General features: G+C 39.9%; 1 protein-coding gene across 1 annotated transcript in view; it reads right to left on the bottom strand.

Annotated features, from left to right (window-relative positions):
- The window catches only part of LOC122807194 (aldehyde oxidase 1-like), a 784,671-nt gene that overhangs the window by 349,691 nt on the left and 418,144 nt on the right, over window positions 1–16,836 (bottom strand). The window contains exon 16 of the mRNA XM_044078244.1: window positions 9,214–9,303. Within this exon, the coding sequence (XP_043934179.1) occupies window positions 9,214–9,303 (90 nt within the window). The remainder of the gene's footprint in view (window positions 1–9,213; window positions 9,304–16,836) is intronic.

Here is a 16,836-nt window from a genome sequence, read left to right as displayed (position 1 = left end):
CTCTGCATGACCTCCACCTTAATGGAGAATGCACTGTCAGCACTTTCTCTACCCCCCCCTAGAAAATTTCCCCTAGCTCTAATGTTCTGAAACCCTTGGGAAGGAGAGAAACCCCATCAGCAGAAAATGAGCTGGACTTACCGGGTTAAGCTCTCACTGTCCACACTGAACCGCTGAATGATTCCCCCCACACTTTAAACAATCATACAAAATCTTACATCCTACCCACGAACAACTTCTGGCATTAAAAGCCCAAAATAATTCTCCACTTTCTCTCCTTACCTTTCCCCCCTCTAACCATCCCCCCAAAACCATCCATCATAGTAGCCAATCAGATATCTGGATGACGAACCTCTCAAAAAAATGAGTGATTCACTGCGTTCCAGTTTTGGAACCTCTGGTCATACCATAACCAGGAGTTCTCGGGCCTCAAACACTGAGCCTCCTGTATTGTAAAAAAAATACTCAATAAAGGCAATGCCAACAAGGTGTCCTTCTCCAACAAAATTGCCATATAATAAACGAATCCTACTACACAGTTATCCCATGTCCTAGGGCATATCCTACCTACCCTCCTTCTCCCTAATGCTGCTAAAGCAGCCAACAAGTCTTTATGGCTTGCCGACTCAGATTCCACCAGCTGCTGTACCCCATCTGCATCTATTAATTCAAAAACATCTATATACTCCCCTTTCCAAATCTTCTCTTTAATTGTAGCTGGAATGTGAGGAGTCAGAAAAACCACCCCCACTCCTTGACCTAATGATTGTGTAGCTACCCAATCACCAGGCCATATGCCAAAATCAGAACCCACTTCCAAAAGTGAACCCAAAGTGCCCACTGACCCAATGCTGTCATCCCTAACCGGTTCATCCCCACTCACCTTCTGGCACCACTCAACAGCCCCCCCCCATAGCCCCCCCCTTGTATCTCTAACCCAGGACACAGGCCAACCTCCGATGTCTCACCACCATCCCCAACACCACATCACTATGTGATGCTCCATCCAGAGTCACTCCAGCAACTGACGAATCAACTGCAACTGCCTCTCTCAATAATCATTGTCTCTACCCACGAGCCACCAATTTAATCCTCACTGCTGGACGGCATCTCTTTTGACTGGCTTCCCCTTCCTGGGTCACTGTCCCAGAATCAGTGTTGGGCACCTCTTGGAACAACTCTTCAGCCTGTGCCACAATGGCCTCCCACCATTGCTGTAGACTCTGTATGCTCACCATCTGCAGCAAAGAAAACATTATTTAAAATAGTAAATAAAGAAATATCATATCTCTTGAGAATACAAGGCCAGAAGTGGAGACAGACCCAAACCCAGTCAGCAACTTAACTCTGCTGTTAACCACCTTGCCAGTTTGCCACCCCTACATATATATATATATATATATATATATATATATATATATATATATATATATATATATATATATAATACATACACATACACACACACACACACACATATATATATATATATATATATATATATATATATATATATATATATATATATAAAGGCCTGCCCCCCAGATGTCAACACTTGCAACCACCCATCCTTATCATGTATACCAGTTCATTTATATAGCTGTATGTATAGTGTATAAAATAACCACTGTTTGAAAATGGTCTTAGTGTTTCTTTAAATTAACATGCTTTTAAAAGCTGCATAAGAGTGCTACAATGTACTGAAAACAAACACTTTTTGTAGCACATAAGCATTGCCTATTAAACCGTGAACACAGCCAGCATTACGGATGAATTGAATTTGATTGCTTGGAATTCAGTCACAAACAGAATGTCAACATTATGGAATCAGTCATGTGAAATGCATCAACTTGGAATAAAGTAACTCAAACCTGAACTTTTTTTTAATTATTGTTTTTTTTTATTTTTGTGTGAGCGATGCTCTCATTACAGATAACAGTTTAGTTAAGTGACTTGCTCAGGCTCAAACTGTATACCTTGGTTACTGGAGGCAAGAACTTGAATACCCTTCACCAACTGCCAGACCTACTATGGAAAAGTTCATAGGTTCATGGATTAGTACTCGGCTAACTGCCCTTGTGGGCTACTTAAAGCCTAGCCAATACCCCATGTTAGAATCAGACTTTAAACCTTGTGTCTGTAATGTAAACACTTTAACCATTATGCAAACCTCCCATCCACCCACTCAGCTGCATGGGAAAAGGGATTAAAAAAAAAAATGAAATGAATCACCCCATGCTCACTGCAGATAACTGCCAATGGGCCTAAGCCACACTGTGCATGTGCCATGGCAAATCCCATTGTATGAGTCCCCCAGCCCACGAGCAACCTGCCAAAGCACCAGTGCTCCAGTCCCCCCACCAATGAACCACAAGCAAAGCAATCTGTTGAACATGCCACCATCCATCCATTCCCCACCCAACCAAGAGAAGGAGAGAAGCCAGACTCAATCCACCAATGAGGACAAACACCCAGACCAGCCAACCTGTAAGCAGCCCAGAACCACCAAAAGGAGAAACAACTCCAGCGGCCTAAAGGGAGGAGGCCCAACCCAGACACTTCAGTTCTTGATTGTTTCCCAAACACTTGGGCACAAAAAAAAAAAAAAAGCAGTGAACACACATAAAACTTAGCTCCCAACAAACATCATCTCTGAAGCATTCAAGTTCTGCATCCGCCATACACCAAAAATAAATTTAAAAAAAACAGCAAACACAAATAAAACATACCTCCCAACAAACTTCATCTCTGAAGCATTCAAGATCCACATCCGCCAAATATCAAACATACAAAAAAAAAACACAATAGTACATTTTATCAAACATGCTAGCTAAGGAATTCCCATCCTCCATATATCCACTTTTCAAAAAGGTCACACAGTTCTGTAAAAAAGCCAATATTAAATTATCATCTATGACATCATGGACTAACAAGTACCACATGCCACTGCTTCTCAGCCCACAAACAGCTCGAGAAGCTGCTATTCCTTCTTCTTTGGCTTTTCCCAGTTAGGGGTTGCCACAGCAAATCACCTGTCTGTTCAGGATTGGCAGTAGAGTTTTACGGTGTCGAGTTGCCAGCCCGGCACCCAGCTTCTATGGAAGGCACACACACACACACACACACACACACACACACACACACACACACACACACACACACACACACACACACACACCTAGGGCCAATTTAGAGTGTCCAATCCACCTACAGCATGTCTTTGGGATGTGGGAGGAAAACAGAGCACCCGGAGGAAACCCACGCGACCACAGGGAGGACATGCAGAATCCACACAGAAGGCACCCCAGCCGAGGATTGAACAGGGGAATCTTGTGCTGTGAGGTGACAATGCTAACCACTGCACCACCGTGGCCACCCAAGAAGCTGCTATTCCTACCAAACCAAAAAACAGTGACTGAAAAAGGCCAACCAGCACCATGGAATACCAAGCAAATTCACACCACCACTTCTCAGCCCACTGACTTCTTGTGAAGCTGCTATTTCTAACAAACCATCCACCAACAAATGAAAGTGGCCTACTGCAGACCCCTACAACTGCTATCAACATGCTCACTATGCCAAGAACACCCAACATCTGAGCTAACTAAATCCTAATTAATAAACCTCAAGAAAACACCAAAAACAACTACAACAAACCAAAGCCACCACCGATTAGCTATAGCTTGCCAGCCAAAACCAATTAATAAATCCAAGCAAAAGTGGTCCAAGGCCTACCTGCACCCCTGTAACTACAGGTTATCATGGGCATGATCCTTGCTGTTGCAAACTCATGCCACATGTGACACCACTTCCATTACTGCACTAGTATAAAACCTAGACCCCACACCAAACCTACTTCACTTTCTCTACTCCACAACAATTAACCCATTACCACCCAAAGCCTAACTAATCTAACTCTATACTTAACTCTTATAGCCTTCCATACTCCCCCACTCCCACCCCCAGCACACTTATTTTACCCTCCTAAAATGGTCCTGGACAAATTAATTTGTCCCAAACCACATTTAACAAACATTTGGGAATTACTAAATTGATAACAAATAACAGGTACATAATGGAAACAAAGCTTTTTCTCAAAGCATTCGCAGTTTTACAGCATGACTAAAATGTAGTTTAAAGGATCCATAAGGCATTTTTTTTTATTTTTGTGAAGGACATTAGTTGTCAAGAAGACTAAATGATGTCTATCCTGATTAGTATCTATATATGTACCTGTAATGTTAAAATAATGCAAAAGAAAGCATAAACATATCACTAGACAGAATTGCATCTGTATACAAATATATGTAATGTTTATGTGATAACACAATTCTCTGTATAAATACAAATGTACATGTATGACTAAAGAAATATATGTAAGTATGCATACATATCTCTGTGAATTACAAATATACATCTGCATGACTGCACTTATTATTGTTTTTCATCTATATAAATGTATGCATTTATATACAAATGAAAAAAAAAATATTTGCATTGCCACATAATTTAATTTACAGTACTGTATTACCTTGGTTATTAGTTGAAGTTCATGCAGACAGGTTTTGTAAAGAAATTATTTTGTTTGTGTAGGCCCAAGAATATTTATTCGTATAGGAATTGTATGACAGTAATTTCTTCCACAGTATTAAATGTGTGTACAAGATGGCTGGTCAGTGAGGCAGCACACCCTAGTCAGAGTAGAATTTGGGGGAGGTGGCGGGGGGTTGCAGTGTCAAGTGAATGACCAGCACATAGTTTAGTAAGAAATTACCATCTGTATTAGTTCTGAATACATTTTTAAATCAATCTCTTATATGTTTACAGTTATTAGGCAAAAAACAAAGCCCACATTATTGTCCTGAAGTACATGTACTACATCCATCTGTAACAGTATTAATTTGCTTAATGAAGGTTGAAATTAAAGGAAGGGAAAACATCATTCAATTGCTATATGTTTCTGTCTGCGTATACAGCTTCTGCTTCAGCTTGAACAAAAGTCACAAGTCTGTTATATGAATCTGCAATTTAGGTATGCAAATCATAGACTGAAAGTCTGTAGAAAGATTCCAGATAACCTCTCTCAAACAGGCAAGCTATACACACATAAAAGTGTAACCATTTAAAGGAAGATGCAATTCCACTATTTATAACTTGCATTATTGGAAATATTGGCACACTATGAGTATTCACATTTTAATAAATATTTAAACAAATGCATACTAAGCATATATAGCAAAAAAATGAAATGACTTTCATAGTATTAGCAGTTATATCAGAAATGTTAAGGGAGAAAAGGTGAAATACAGGTAAACAATATTTGTCTTGTGTCTTCTGTAGCTAGCGGATGAGGTAATTGTGTATAATAAGCCCTAGCAAAGTAGAAGACCCACCAAATTAGTTGATGCTGCTGGTAAGCATAAATAAAGTAGTAAATGCAGTATTCTGTATTTAACTGATTTTATTACTCTCTATAACTGCAAGTATTAATAAAGAATGGTAAATGAAGGTCTTCATTGCTTTCATTACATTATTGCAACCAAATGTGAAAGATATGTCGAAGTATAAATTCAGTATGCTGTTTTGAACTGATTTTATTAGATACATAACTACAAGTATTTATAAAGAGTTGTTTCAGTACAATATTGCAAACACATACATATCAGGCACAAATATGACATATAGTTATCATTTATAGTTTCTATTGTAGACTGCAAAATGTAAACCCTGCCAGGACTTCATAGCAATACACTCATTCTACACAAGTATGTATAAGCACTTCCCATATCATTCTTCTCATATATGCATAAGTACTTCCCATACATTCTGTTTTATATCAATAAAGATTTATAAAAAATAAAATTGTTTTAATGTAAAGAAATTGAATGCAGTGTAATATTATGTGTGCATTTACTGTGTGTATTTTCTGTTTGTCTCCCATGCATTCTTTTGAACTTTATTTTGTTTCTCTTCCATTACTTTTAACTTTTTACAGGTCCAAATTCCCCAGGAACAGCCCAGCTGTGGAATTCCCAGGCTAAGGTATGTTCACTCTCTGTTTCTCCAGTGAAGCCCTTATATTGACAGGGCAGTGGCACCAGTCCTCTGGGCACCCTGGCATATGACAGCCTGACAAGCCTTACTGGACAGGGACTTTGGGGCTTGGTTGAGGATATTGCGTAAAAGGTCAGAGACAGATACCTTCAGCCATTTGAGGCTTCCCTTGCTGTCCCAGATGGCACTGACCCCTGTGCTACCATAGGCCCCTGCCCTCCCAGCATGAGGGTATTCCACTGCAACAGCATCTGGCAGTGAAAATGTTTGAGGCCTTGTGTACTGGGGAGTGTTGCTAGACAGTACTTTTCGTCACACCCATCCCTCCATTATCCTTTATCCAATATCGACTTACCTACCTCCCACCAGCACTACCCTCTTAAATAAAATGATTTGAAAAAATGGGCTCTATTCCCCTGACAAAAGCATAGCACCCTTCTTCTCCCACATCCTCCAGCACAATCCTCTTGATCTATTCCTGCTGTGTCTGCATTTTTGTTGTATCTTCCCTTTTACAGTCTTTCTTATCTTCCTCTTTCTACTCTTTAATGAAAACATCAGGGTGTCCAAAATAGGATAACCCTATATAAAATATAATAAATACCTTTATTTTTTTTTACATATTAATAATAAAAGCTGCACAGTCTGACACTTGCCTTAAATCTTTCAAGTGTGTCTGTGCATAGCCACATTCATCCACAGTATCCAAATACATACAAAGGCATATGAAGCCTACGGCTTTTTTGTAGGCCTTCACATGTACTTAATGATGATCTTCAGTGACTTTATGCTTTATACTTTTGTCATAAGCAAACATGTTTATCAAAACACCTTCACATTTCCTTAGCATAAATAACCCGGTGCTCTTCGTGGATAATCACAACTCAGATATGAAATGACGGACTATGGATACCACCCTTAATCAGAGCTAAATGAGACTAATAATATTGGTATTAATAAACCCATTTCAACCAATGAACCATATCATATAATTAATACTGAAAACAAATACATGCTTACATACAGATGCTTGTAAATTAAACATTTAATATTTTCGTTAAAAGGTCACTTGGATTTCAGAACACATTTAGTATTTACACTTCCAATGATGCCTATTAGTCTCCATTCTCAATTGCTAACATCATTCAATTCAAGAACTTCTAGCTCATTTTCAGTGTCTCCAACTATTGAAATCTTCAAGGACATTTCTATGTACACAAAAATAAAATTTCTGCAAAGTTGTACAAACTGCTGTATTTAAACAGTACACTGTTATGTTATTTCATTTGGTAGCATATGTATTAGTTGTCTAATCCTGTGATTTAATCTTTTGTTTGTTTTCCCAACATAAAATGAATTACATACAGTACAAACAGTACAGTAAGATGCAATGCTACTCACAGTTATATTTACCCTTTATTTGTACAATCCTACTTAATGTTCCAGATTTAATAAAGGACCTTTATATATGAATTTGAGTCAATTACAAAAATGATACCCCATTTGTGGAGTACCCCAAACTTCGTTGTTTTTACTTTCCAACATAGCTTTTAAATTCAATCCTCTTTTACAAGCAAACATCAGATTTCCTCCCATAATTTTACCTAGTTTAGGACAGTTTTTAATAACCCTCCATTTATTAAGTACTACATTTTATACTGTCACTATCCATGTTTAAACATTCTGACATTTTTACAACTTATAAGATATTTTAGAAGAGTTTAAGCATTCTAAAGTTTGTACAGCTTTTAAGAAATTTCAGAAGTGGTTTAAGAGCTGCTCTTGAACCAGTCATTTAGCTCATTGTTTTGTTTATAGGATTATAAACAAGGGGAAAAAGGACCCCCAGCCTGCATGTTGTTTAATACTAGCAATTCATGTGTTCCTGAAAACAGTGCAAGTTTAGGAAGCTGGATTACTTATTCATTTCCTTTGCACTAGGGATGGAAGGACATTTGGTTACCACTTGCATTATTTTTTGCCATTGGACATTTAATTGCCTATTGCATGTGCTTCTGTCAAGACCAAGTCCACTAAAGGACTGGCTATCTCCAGACATCTGTTGCAGGCACTTGTAATACTGGTACACGTCTTTACAGAGCATCACTGTCTCAACTGTGGCTCAAGACTCTGGGCTACTTATTGAAGGTCAGTGCTCCAATCCTCATTTAAATCTGGTCCCCTGGCTCCTCCCACTATGAGTTTACTGCTTGAGATTCAGCCCAGCCCAGGACTCACCAACGATGGCCATCAGTGTTAAAGATAACAAACATATTGTTAAAATATCAGTTAACCTACGAGATGACCATCCTTGCTAAGTTAGAAATACCCCACACCGACCTGTGCATTAGTATTCTCCTCATCCTCCTATGCTTTAGAAGTTCCATTTAAGCCAGCAAAGTATATATCTTTTTATTACTTTTTAATAATATGGTATCAATTCTGCATGCATTGTTTTTTGATTTGAAGGAAGGTACTCATTTGTGGCATGGAGTGAACTGACAGTTGAGGGGCCACGTGCACTTACGTAGCTGGTGCATTCGTTACAGTGTGTAATGATACAGGTGTGTATAAATCCAGGAATGTGAAGCTTTACACGAAGAATGCCAAAGTGTGATTGCTGAAGAAGATAAATAGAACTGCGGCCACACTCATTAGGGTCCTCTAGTAGACCAGCTGATATAAGAATGTATCTGTTCTACTCCTACTACAATACTTCAGTATTTGACCGTTGCATGATTTGCACTAGGTGATGAGCCTGAGGCTGAAAGTTGTCCATTGGGATCAGTGTTCTATCCCACCTAACACATGAAAATAAAATAATATATCATGAAAAAGGAATGTTGATCTTCAGATACAGATTGCAAACAAACAAAAAAAAACTCAGAGTCATAATTACAAAAGAAAAGCACATGGCTTGTTCTTTGTTGAAGACATTTCCAGGTAAAATATGATGTTACATGATTTAACACAATATATCTTGGTTAAAATTATTCTCAGCTTTACCAACAAAGGGTTTAATATATTTGCCTGACATTTTCACAGCTGTTTGTTTCATCTTTCTCTGTCGTCATTTTGGGGTAGCTGACTTCCTGATACAGTTTTCAGTCTAGGTTGTGCACTAAAATAGTAAGTTTGACTGTAGTTATTGAATCATACCTGGAACATTTGCAGGGTTTTGGGCATATTCCTTGGTAAATCTTCAACTGCACTTGAATATTCCTCAGGTATCACAGAACTAGAAAGACCCTGGAAACGATAAATAATCATTCATTTAGTTTTGGTAAAAATTAATGGTTATTTATAAAGCAGACGGAAGTTCAGTCATGCATTGAACATAATGTTTAGTAAGTTTACTCAAAATATGTTTATTCTGTATTTTGTCACTTTTGATTAGACAGCACTTTCATTTTTCTTTAAATGGAGGTTATACGATTTTATCTAAATTTTCCCCCAGATTTAATAAAATCAGTGTAGGCATAGTGTGCAGCTTACACAGAAGTTACTGTGGCCATGTACACGGTCCCCCTCAGTAGCGCTCCATGCATATTAATGAAGGCTTGTTACTGAGGGAGAGCCATGTAACACGGTTACTGAATCAGTGTAAGGAGTGTGTTACTGTGTCTGGAGATATGTAGTAACACACCCCATGGACTGTCAAAGTGCAGTAAATCAATGTATGAATATGTATCACTTTTTCTTTATGTTATGTTTGCGTGGAGCACTGTGCAGCAATAGACACATGCCAGACATCTAAAAATAGAAACCGGATACATTTACTTATGAATCCAAAGGTCAAGTTTAAGCATAGCTGAGTGGGTTTGTGGGGCATGACACGGTACTCAGCAGTGCTTAAACATAGGTGAGAGATATATGTGAAAGTATAGCAGCATTCTACATGTCCATGTAGCCAAATAGTTACAGTGACAGCCTTATGTGCAGGGTTTGAGTACACAGAAGGGTTATTAAGCATTTATTTTCCAATTACAAATTATACCAATTATTTTTAAATCCTGATGTGCTGTGCTCAGCTAAGCTCTGCTAAGCCCTGCTAAGCCATGCCAAGCACTGCTTACATAAGATCTGTTTTAGCACGGCTTGGCACTGTGCAGCTCCACTTAGCTGGTTTGCGCACTGCTAAGTGGTGCCAAGTACTGCTAACCATTGCCAGTTTAAGCACTGCTGAGCTGACTTCAGATGGTTTGTGTTGCAGTAAGTGGCGTGCCACATTTTTAAAAATTGCCCAGTGGTATTAAAGTGCAGGAAAACATGGTATATTAAGTGCAATAGGCAGGAATACTGCAGAATCTGTTGGAGTTCAACCTGTGAGGATACTATGGAAGGTGTTGGACAGGGTATGCACTTTCAGGCGCACAGGTGGAGCATTGAGGAGTGCAGGGTCATGGTCAGACTCCTAGTTAAAAATCATGCAGACCAGCTCATGCAGAATGGTTACTGGGCCTCAGAGTATAAAGCAGAGGCCTGGGACTGGCTGGCAAAGGACCTCACCAGTGTAACTGGTATCCCCTGCACAGGTGAGCAGTGTTGTCACCACCACAATGACCTGAAAAGAAGGAAGGCGGTTGTCTTGGATGCCTGGGTCCAGGAATTCTGAGCAGGTAGTTTCCACAAGTGTGTATGTATGTTTACCTGTGTTTCACCAATATTTAACCTTGGATGTCTGCTAAACTGGTATGCATAATGATGTGCTTCTCTCCCAACAGCTGCAGAGGTGAGAGCTCGCATCATTGAGGCACACGCAGGGCACTTGGTCAGGTTGTTCCATGAGTCTGGTAAGTACAGATGTATCTTCCAATCTATAGTCATATAAGTAAGAAAGAGTAAAGCATTAACTGCCATTAGGTATATAAACAGTGTTGATTGTGTTGTAATGAATGTGGTCATAGACCTGTACTGCAATAAGTGACTACTGCCTCATGTACTACAATAAGCAGGAAAGAGTAAAGCATTAACCTTGATTAATTACACAAAATAACTTTTCATTCACAATACCTGTGGAATTACAGCTGTATTGCAACACTTGCATTACATTAACTGTTGGTCAATAAAAACTTGAAAGTATACCATTAAATGCATGAAGGCATCTATAATGAACTGCTGTGCAGCATGTGTGGAATGACAACTTATACTTCAACCCAGTAACAATATATTGTGCACACCTGCAGTTTATTTAGTAATGTATAGGTTACCTAGTCTCTGTGTCATGACTGCGTTTCATGCAGCTGTGTCCAACTGTCACTGCACTGTATTATAACACTGTAGTATTAGTAGTAGGTCATATTTTGTTTCCAGGTTAGGTCTAGGACAAAATCAGTCAGTTCCAGGTTAGCTCTAGTCAGATATCAGCAGTAACTCAGTAGCTCACTTTGTTAAATGCTGTGTAGAAAGTACATTTTGCTAGACAAAGACCAGGGTTCAAATCCAGTTCCATGTACTAATAACTATTACTAAATTACATACGTTATGATGACAGATATTCTCTCCATAGGGACTACTGGTAAATGGTTGAGGTAGCCCATAGTATGTGTAAATACTTGTTTGTTCGGCTGTCATAGACTGTTGAAATTCTTCGCACGAATGTGCTATTTATCCAGACAATAAAGACAATAGGTTCAATAATAAACTATAATAAAATAAATGAAATAAAAAAAGAGTAATAACAGATATCATTCTCTCCACAGGGACTCAGGTAAAAGGGTGAGTTAGCTCATAGTATTAGTAAATACTTGTTTGTTCAGCTGTCACACACTGTTGAAATCCTTGTCATGAATGTGCTATTTATCCACAGAATAAATGCAACAGGCTCAATAATAACAAAGTATAATAAGATAAAAGAAATTAAATGTGTAATTATGGTATGGCTGTATTCCTGGAGTGTCTTGTAAAGGTCAATGCAGTCAATTACTGCATGTGATGCATATCTTCCCTGCAGTAAGTGATATTAGGTAGGATCCCCATGCCTGCCAAGTACGGCATGCTAGTTGTTTACTCTCTGAACTGTACACATGCATGTCTCTCAAGTGTCACACTGTCATGGAATATAATTGCTGTTGTGTAATCCCTCTGTCAGAGATGTATCATCTACATGATTCATATGTCAATATCAACTTACTAGTACATTAGCCCACAGGACTCCTTGGTAGTTATATAGGTCCACTGATGTGCAAGTGGTCTTTGTAGTTGTGTACCTGCCAGTATTACTGCTTGGCCTATAGTGTCCCATGAAAATAGCTTGAGAGGTGTGTACATGCTACAGCAGCTATAGGGCACAATTACACATAAAGAAAGAACAGACCTGTAGAGGAGATAGCATTACAGTTGTCAACTATATAGCCCATGATAGTATTAATAGACTGTATTTCTCTCTTTCCACCGTTCATCTTCATATATTTACTATTGTTATATATTGGTTATGGTTTACTATTAACATATGTTGTTCCAAAAACTGTATTTTGTGCATGTGTTTTATTAATGTTATGTATTACTATGGTTACATATTAACATAGCTTGTTGAATTACCTATTCGGTCGGCCTTATGCTGTGACTGTTACTGGCATGTTGTTAATATACTGACTGCTCTGTTATTTATTGTTATGTTCCACATATATGCATTTAACTGTAATGGGTCTATATACAATGTTCTTGCATGCTGTTATTACTAACAATGGTTTTGTTCATAACGCAACTATGTTTATTGCTCTACCTCCATAACCACAGCATGTTTGGGTAGGCTGCTTCCTGGTGATCTACCTACCCTAACTCAGCTGGCAGTGGCACTGGGTACCAGCTCATCTGGGTCCCACGCCGGTGGTGCCACTTCCACTGGCCATGCACCACCCTTTGGAGTGGGGGTGGGGGTTGTCACCCAGGATCAACTACCAGCCATGGTGCTCAGGATTGTACATAGGAGTTAAGAACAACGCTTGCACCGGACTGAGGACAAACTCGACAACCTGGTGGGGACTGAGGGTCCTGGTGCCCAGACTCCAGCACAGTTACCTTCTAGGCAGTGAATGAGCAGTGTTAATTGCCCATGGGTGGGGATCTCAGTCATGCGGCTGCTGCCTGGAGGCACTTGCAACTCTGATTCCACAACATCCTTCCCATTCAATTTGTTTACTTTCCTCATGTGTCACACACTGCCCATGTATGCTGTCTTGCCTGTCTGCAAATGCAACCTCTCCTACTCAACTTACCTTCCCACATGTACCAATATCCCTTCCCCAACATTTCACTATCGCCTTAAAAAAAGGGCACCTGTCCCACAAAAAAAATATCACCCCATTTTGCACACATGTCCACTGGACACAAGTAATTATTACATTACTTAATCAACTCATTTATGTTGCCCAGCCCTCTCTCTGGGGTGTGAGGCTCCAAATTCCAAATTCTGTAAAACCTGTTAAGCTGTTACTGTACAAGAAATGGAAAGCTAGGGTCCTTTCCTACACCCTTCCTGCACAACCCTACTTGCCTTTGAGTATGTTTTCCCCCTGTTTGCCCCATTTCACCACTTTCCTACCACCCCATTTTTCTTTTCTTTTTTTAAATTTAGTGTGGATTTAAGCTCTGCACAAACTGTTTAATACTGCTTAAAAGTGCCTTAATCATCTTATGTGTTTCTCACAGCATTAAGCACATCTGCAAAATAATCCCCCTGCTACATCTTGAACCCAGGCCCCTGTTTACTACAGCACAGTGCATTAGCTCATTAGGCCACTCAACTTTGAATTAAAACAGGTGTTTTCAGCAGCATATACTGATTGCTACTGATACACTGCAAGTACATATAATGGGAATGATGAGAGTGTACTTGTGACTATGATTCAGACACTACACCAGTACACAGCCATATAAATAAAACTGGATGTATGTGAGGCCTCGGATAGCAGGTATATCTCTCAACTGTACAGACTGTTGCAGAATATCCACAGTTCTGCCCCATACATTTGGCACAGTTTCACAAAAACATATCTGCCTGGTAAAATACTGGCAAATCATTAAAGATTGAGGTTAGAAAATCATGACAGACATTTGAGTGTCACACTTCATACCCTTCACAAAACACATGTTAATGCAAATCCTGTGTCACAGACTGTATGCATGCTGACAGACATTTGAGTGTCACACTTCATACCTTTCACAAAATACATGCTAATGCAAATCCTATGTCACAGACTGTATGCATGCACATATATCTTGCAAATACACCTACTGCAGCACTGACTTAGTAGCTCAGTCTGTTAAATGCCTTGAATGCAGTACATTTTGCCACCCACAGTCCTGGATTCAAGTCCAGTATGCTGCACTTCACTTACATTCTTGTGAATACAGCAAATAATGACTGAGTCACACTATTTTAACCAAAACAGGTTGCTGCTACTGAATTAACTGCTACCCATGTTTGCAAGTCAAAGGCCTGTAGGTAGGAACACACTGCACATACTGGTATAGCCTACCTATATGTTGCCTAATATTCTCTGATTGGCACTGTTACATAACATATGTACATTAAGCACATACCTCGACTGGACTGTTATGGGTACCCTCACCCTGGCTGTGCTGTAATGACAGAGCTGACACTGCTCCTTCAATGACACTCCCCTCTAGGTGTCCTAGGCTGCAGCAGAAGTTGCAGCCTGCAATATATGCAGCTGTATGTTAAGCTACCTGCTACAGACCTACCATACCTCATAACCCCCTACAACAAGGGATTCAAACAACATCCATACACAAAGGCATGGGGAGCAAAGATCAAGCAACAGGGGCATGTTTCACAGTATGCCCCTACAAACATAGTCAGCTGATAGACCAGCAGCTACTGCAGCAGCATGCATATTCTGATGGGTATGACGTCTGACACTAACATGTCTCTTTCCCCTTACTGACCTCAAGCCACAATGTTTAGCACTGAACTGCCAGATAATCACAATGTTATTTGACAATGGCCAAACATAACATGCAAAACTGTGGACATACCTCATAAATCTCAACAGTGGACAATATCTGTACTTACCCTCTGCGATGTTGTAGTCTCCACACCTCAGTAATGTCCATCTCAATGACTAAGAAAGGGGCCAAGGCCTACATGAAGGCCTTAAATATTGCACTGTGGTGTCATGTCATTGACTAATGAAAGTGCAACTCAGCTGTTTTGAATGCAATTAGCAAGTATGAGCCATGGATTGGTGCACAGGCAATTATCTGTTAATGAGCATTCCTACAAAAGGCAAGTGAATGCCTATGGGAAACAGGTCTGTAACTTGCTTTACCAAGACAGACTGTGATTTAGCAAGCAATTTTCTTGAGGATTTGTTCACAAAAGGATTATGTCACTCTACCAGGTATGTAACACAAGTCCTCATATAATGGGATGCAGATGGGAGGATGCAGTTATGGGGAATAGGGATTACAACAGTATGCCTGTAGTACATCTCTAGGAATGACATGTTGGTGATTCTGATGTCCAACAGCTACAGGCATGCCTCTCAACTGTGCCTGCTGTGAATTACATCACAGCTGTGGCCCTCTCACTCCCTCCTACAATGGTGGGCTCCTGTACGAATTCTACTGGATTATGTGGTAGACATATTGACAGTAAGTAAGGGTGGACACAGCTGTCATATCACGTGATGTACTGTCATTCAGCACCTCTCAGTCTGTGAATGTCACACAGGCATAGGCCAGACATTGTAAAGGTGTCCATGACTGCCCCTGATGTACTCTGGCTAGGTCACAGTTTTGTTGACATTAGTATGTCATCACTTGAGAGCTATGGCTAACATACCTGGCAACCCCCTACAGCAGGAGGTCAGGTCATAGCCATTACTACTAGAGGGACACAGGTCAAACCTCAGCGACATAGTATACATATTGGTCATATAATGTAAGAGTATGAATAGAGTCACAGATATTACTGTAGCATAACTGTTTTCTGATGGTTCTGGAGTGTAATAGCCAGATTCTCTTTATTCTGAGAACAACCATCATTATTCATAGGTTCATATGTATGTACTATGCCCTGGAGCCTTTACAAGCCTAGCCCATAGAAGTTCCCTGGCATCGTGCTGCTTGACGTTAGCTCCCAGTGCCTCTATCAAGTAGAGGCACTGGAGTGATCCCCGGGGTGAACTTTCTATTTCCCATCCACTCATCAAGATTTCTCTTGAAGATGGCCAGTGAGGTGCTCTGCTTAACATGTATGGGAAGTCTATTCCAGAGCATAGGCAGTCTCTGGGTTATGAACCTGTCCCTCCAGCATGTTCTGTTGATTGTGGTAATAAGGTTGAGGTATCTGGAGCGTGTGGTGCAGAGGGATTGGGATTTCTTTAGATGTAGCATTTCTAATAGAGCTGGGTCAGACATGGCCTTGTAAGTCAAGCAGAGATCGCCTCTTAGTAGATGATATGAGATAGAGAATAGCTAGAGTCTTTTGAGTATGTCCATGTAGGACATGTGTTTAATGCCTAGGATCCTTTTTGTGAGGTACTTCTGTGGCCTCTCCAGCTCTTGCAGGTGTCTAGTGAGGTACATGCCAAATGGAGCATTATAGTCAATGATTGGTCTGATGAGGGAAGAATAGACAGAGACGATGACCTCTTTCTTCCTGGATGCAAAACCCTTGGCAATGAGATGTGCCACATAGAAGGACTTTCTAACCACAGTGGCAATGTGGTGGTCGAAGAAGAGGTTGCTGTCAACCTGCATCCCCAGATCTCTTATAACACCTTCAGTGTTCAGTGGGCTCCTATCAATGTGGTA

Source organism: Protopterus annectens, chromosome 7.part0, assembly GCF_019279795.1.
Source record: "Protopterus annectens isolate FY-2018-M chromosome 7.part0, PAN1.0, whole genome shotgun sequence".
Classification (NCBI taxonomy): Eukaryota; Metazoa; Chordata; order Ceratodontiformes; family Protopteridae; genus Protopterus; species Protopterus annectens.
Note: the sequence above shows the minus strand (reverse complement) of the source record. Positions and strands in the feature narration are given on the sequence as shown.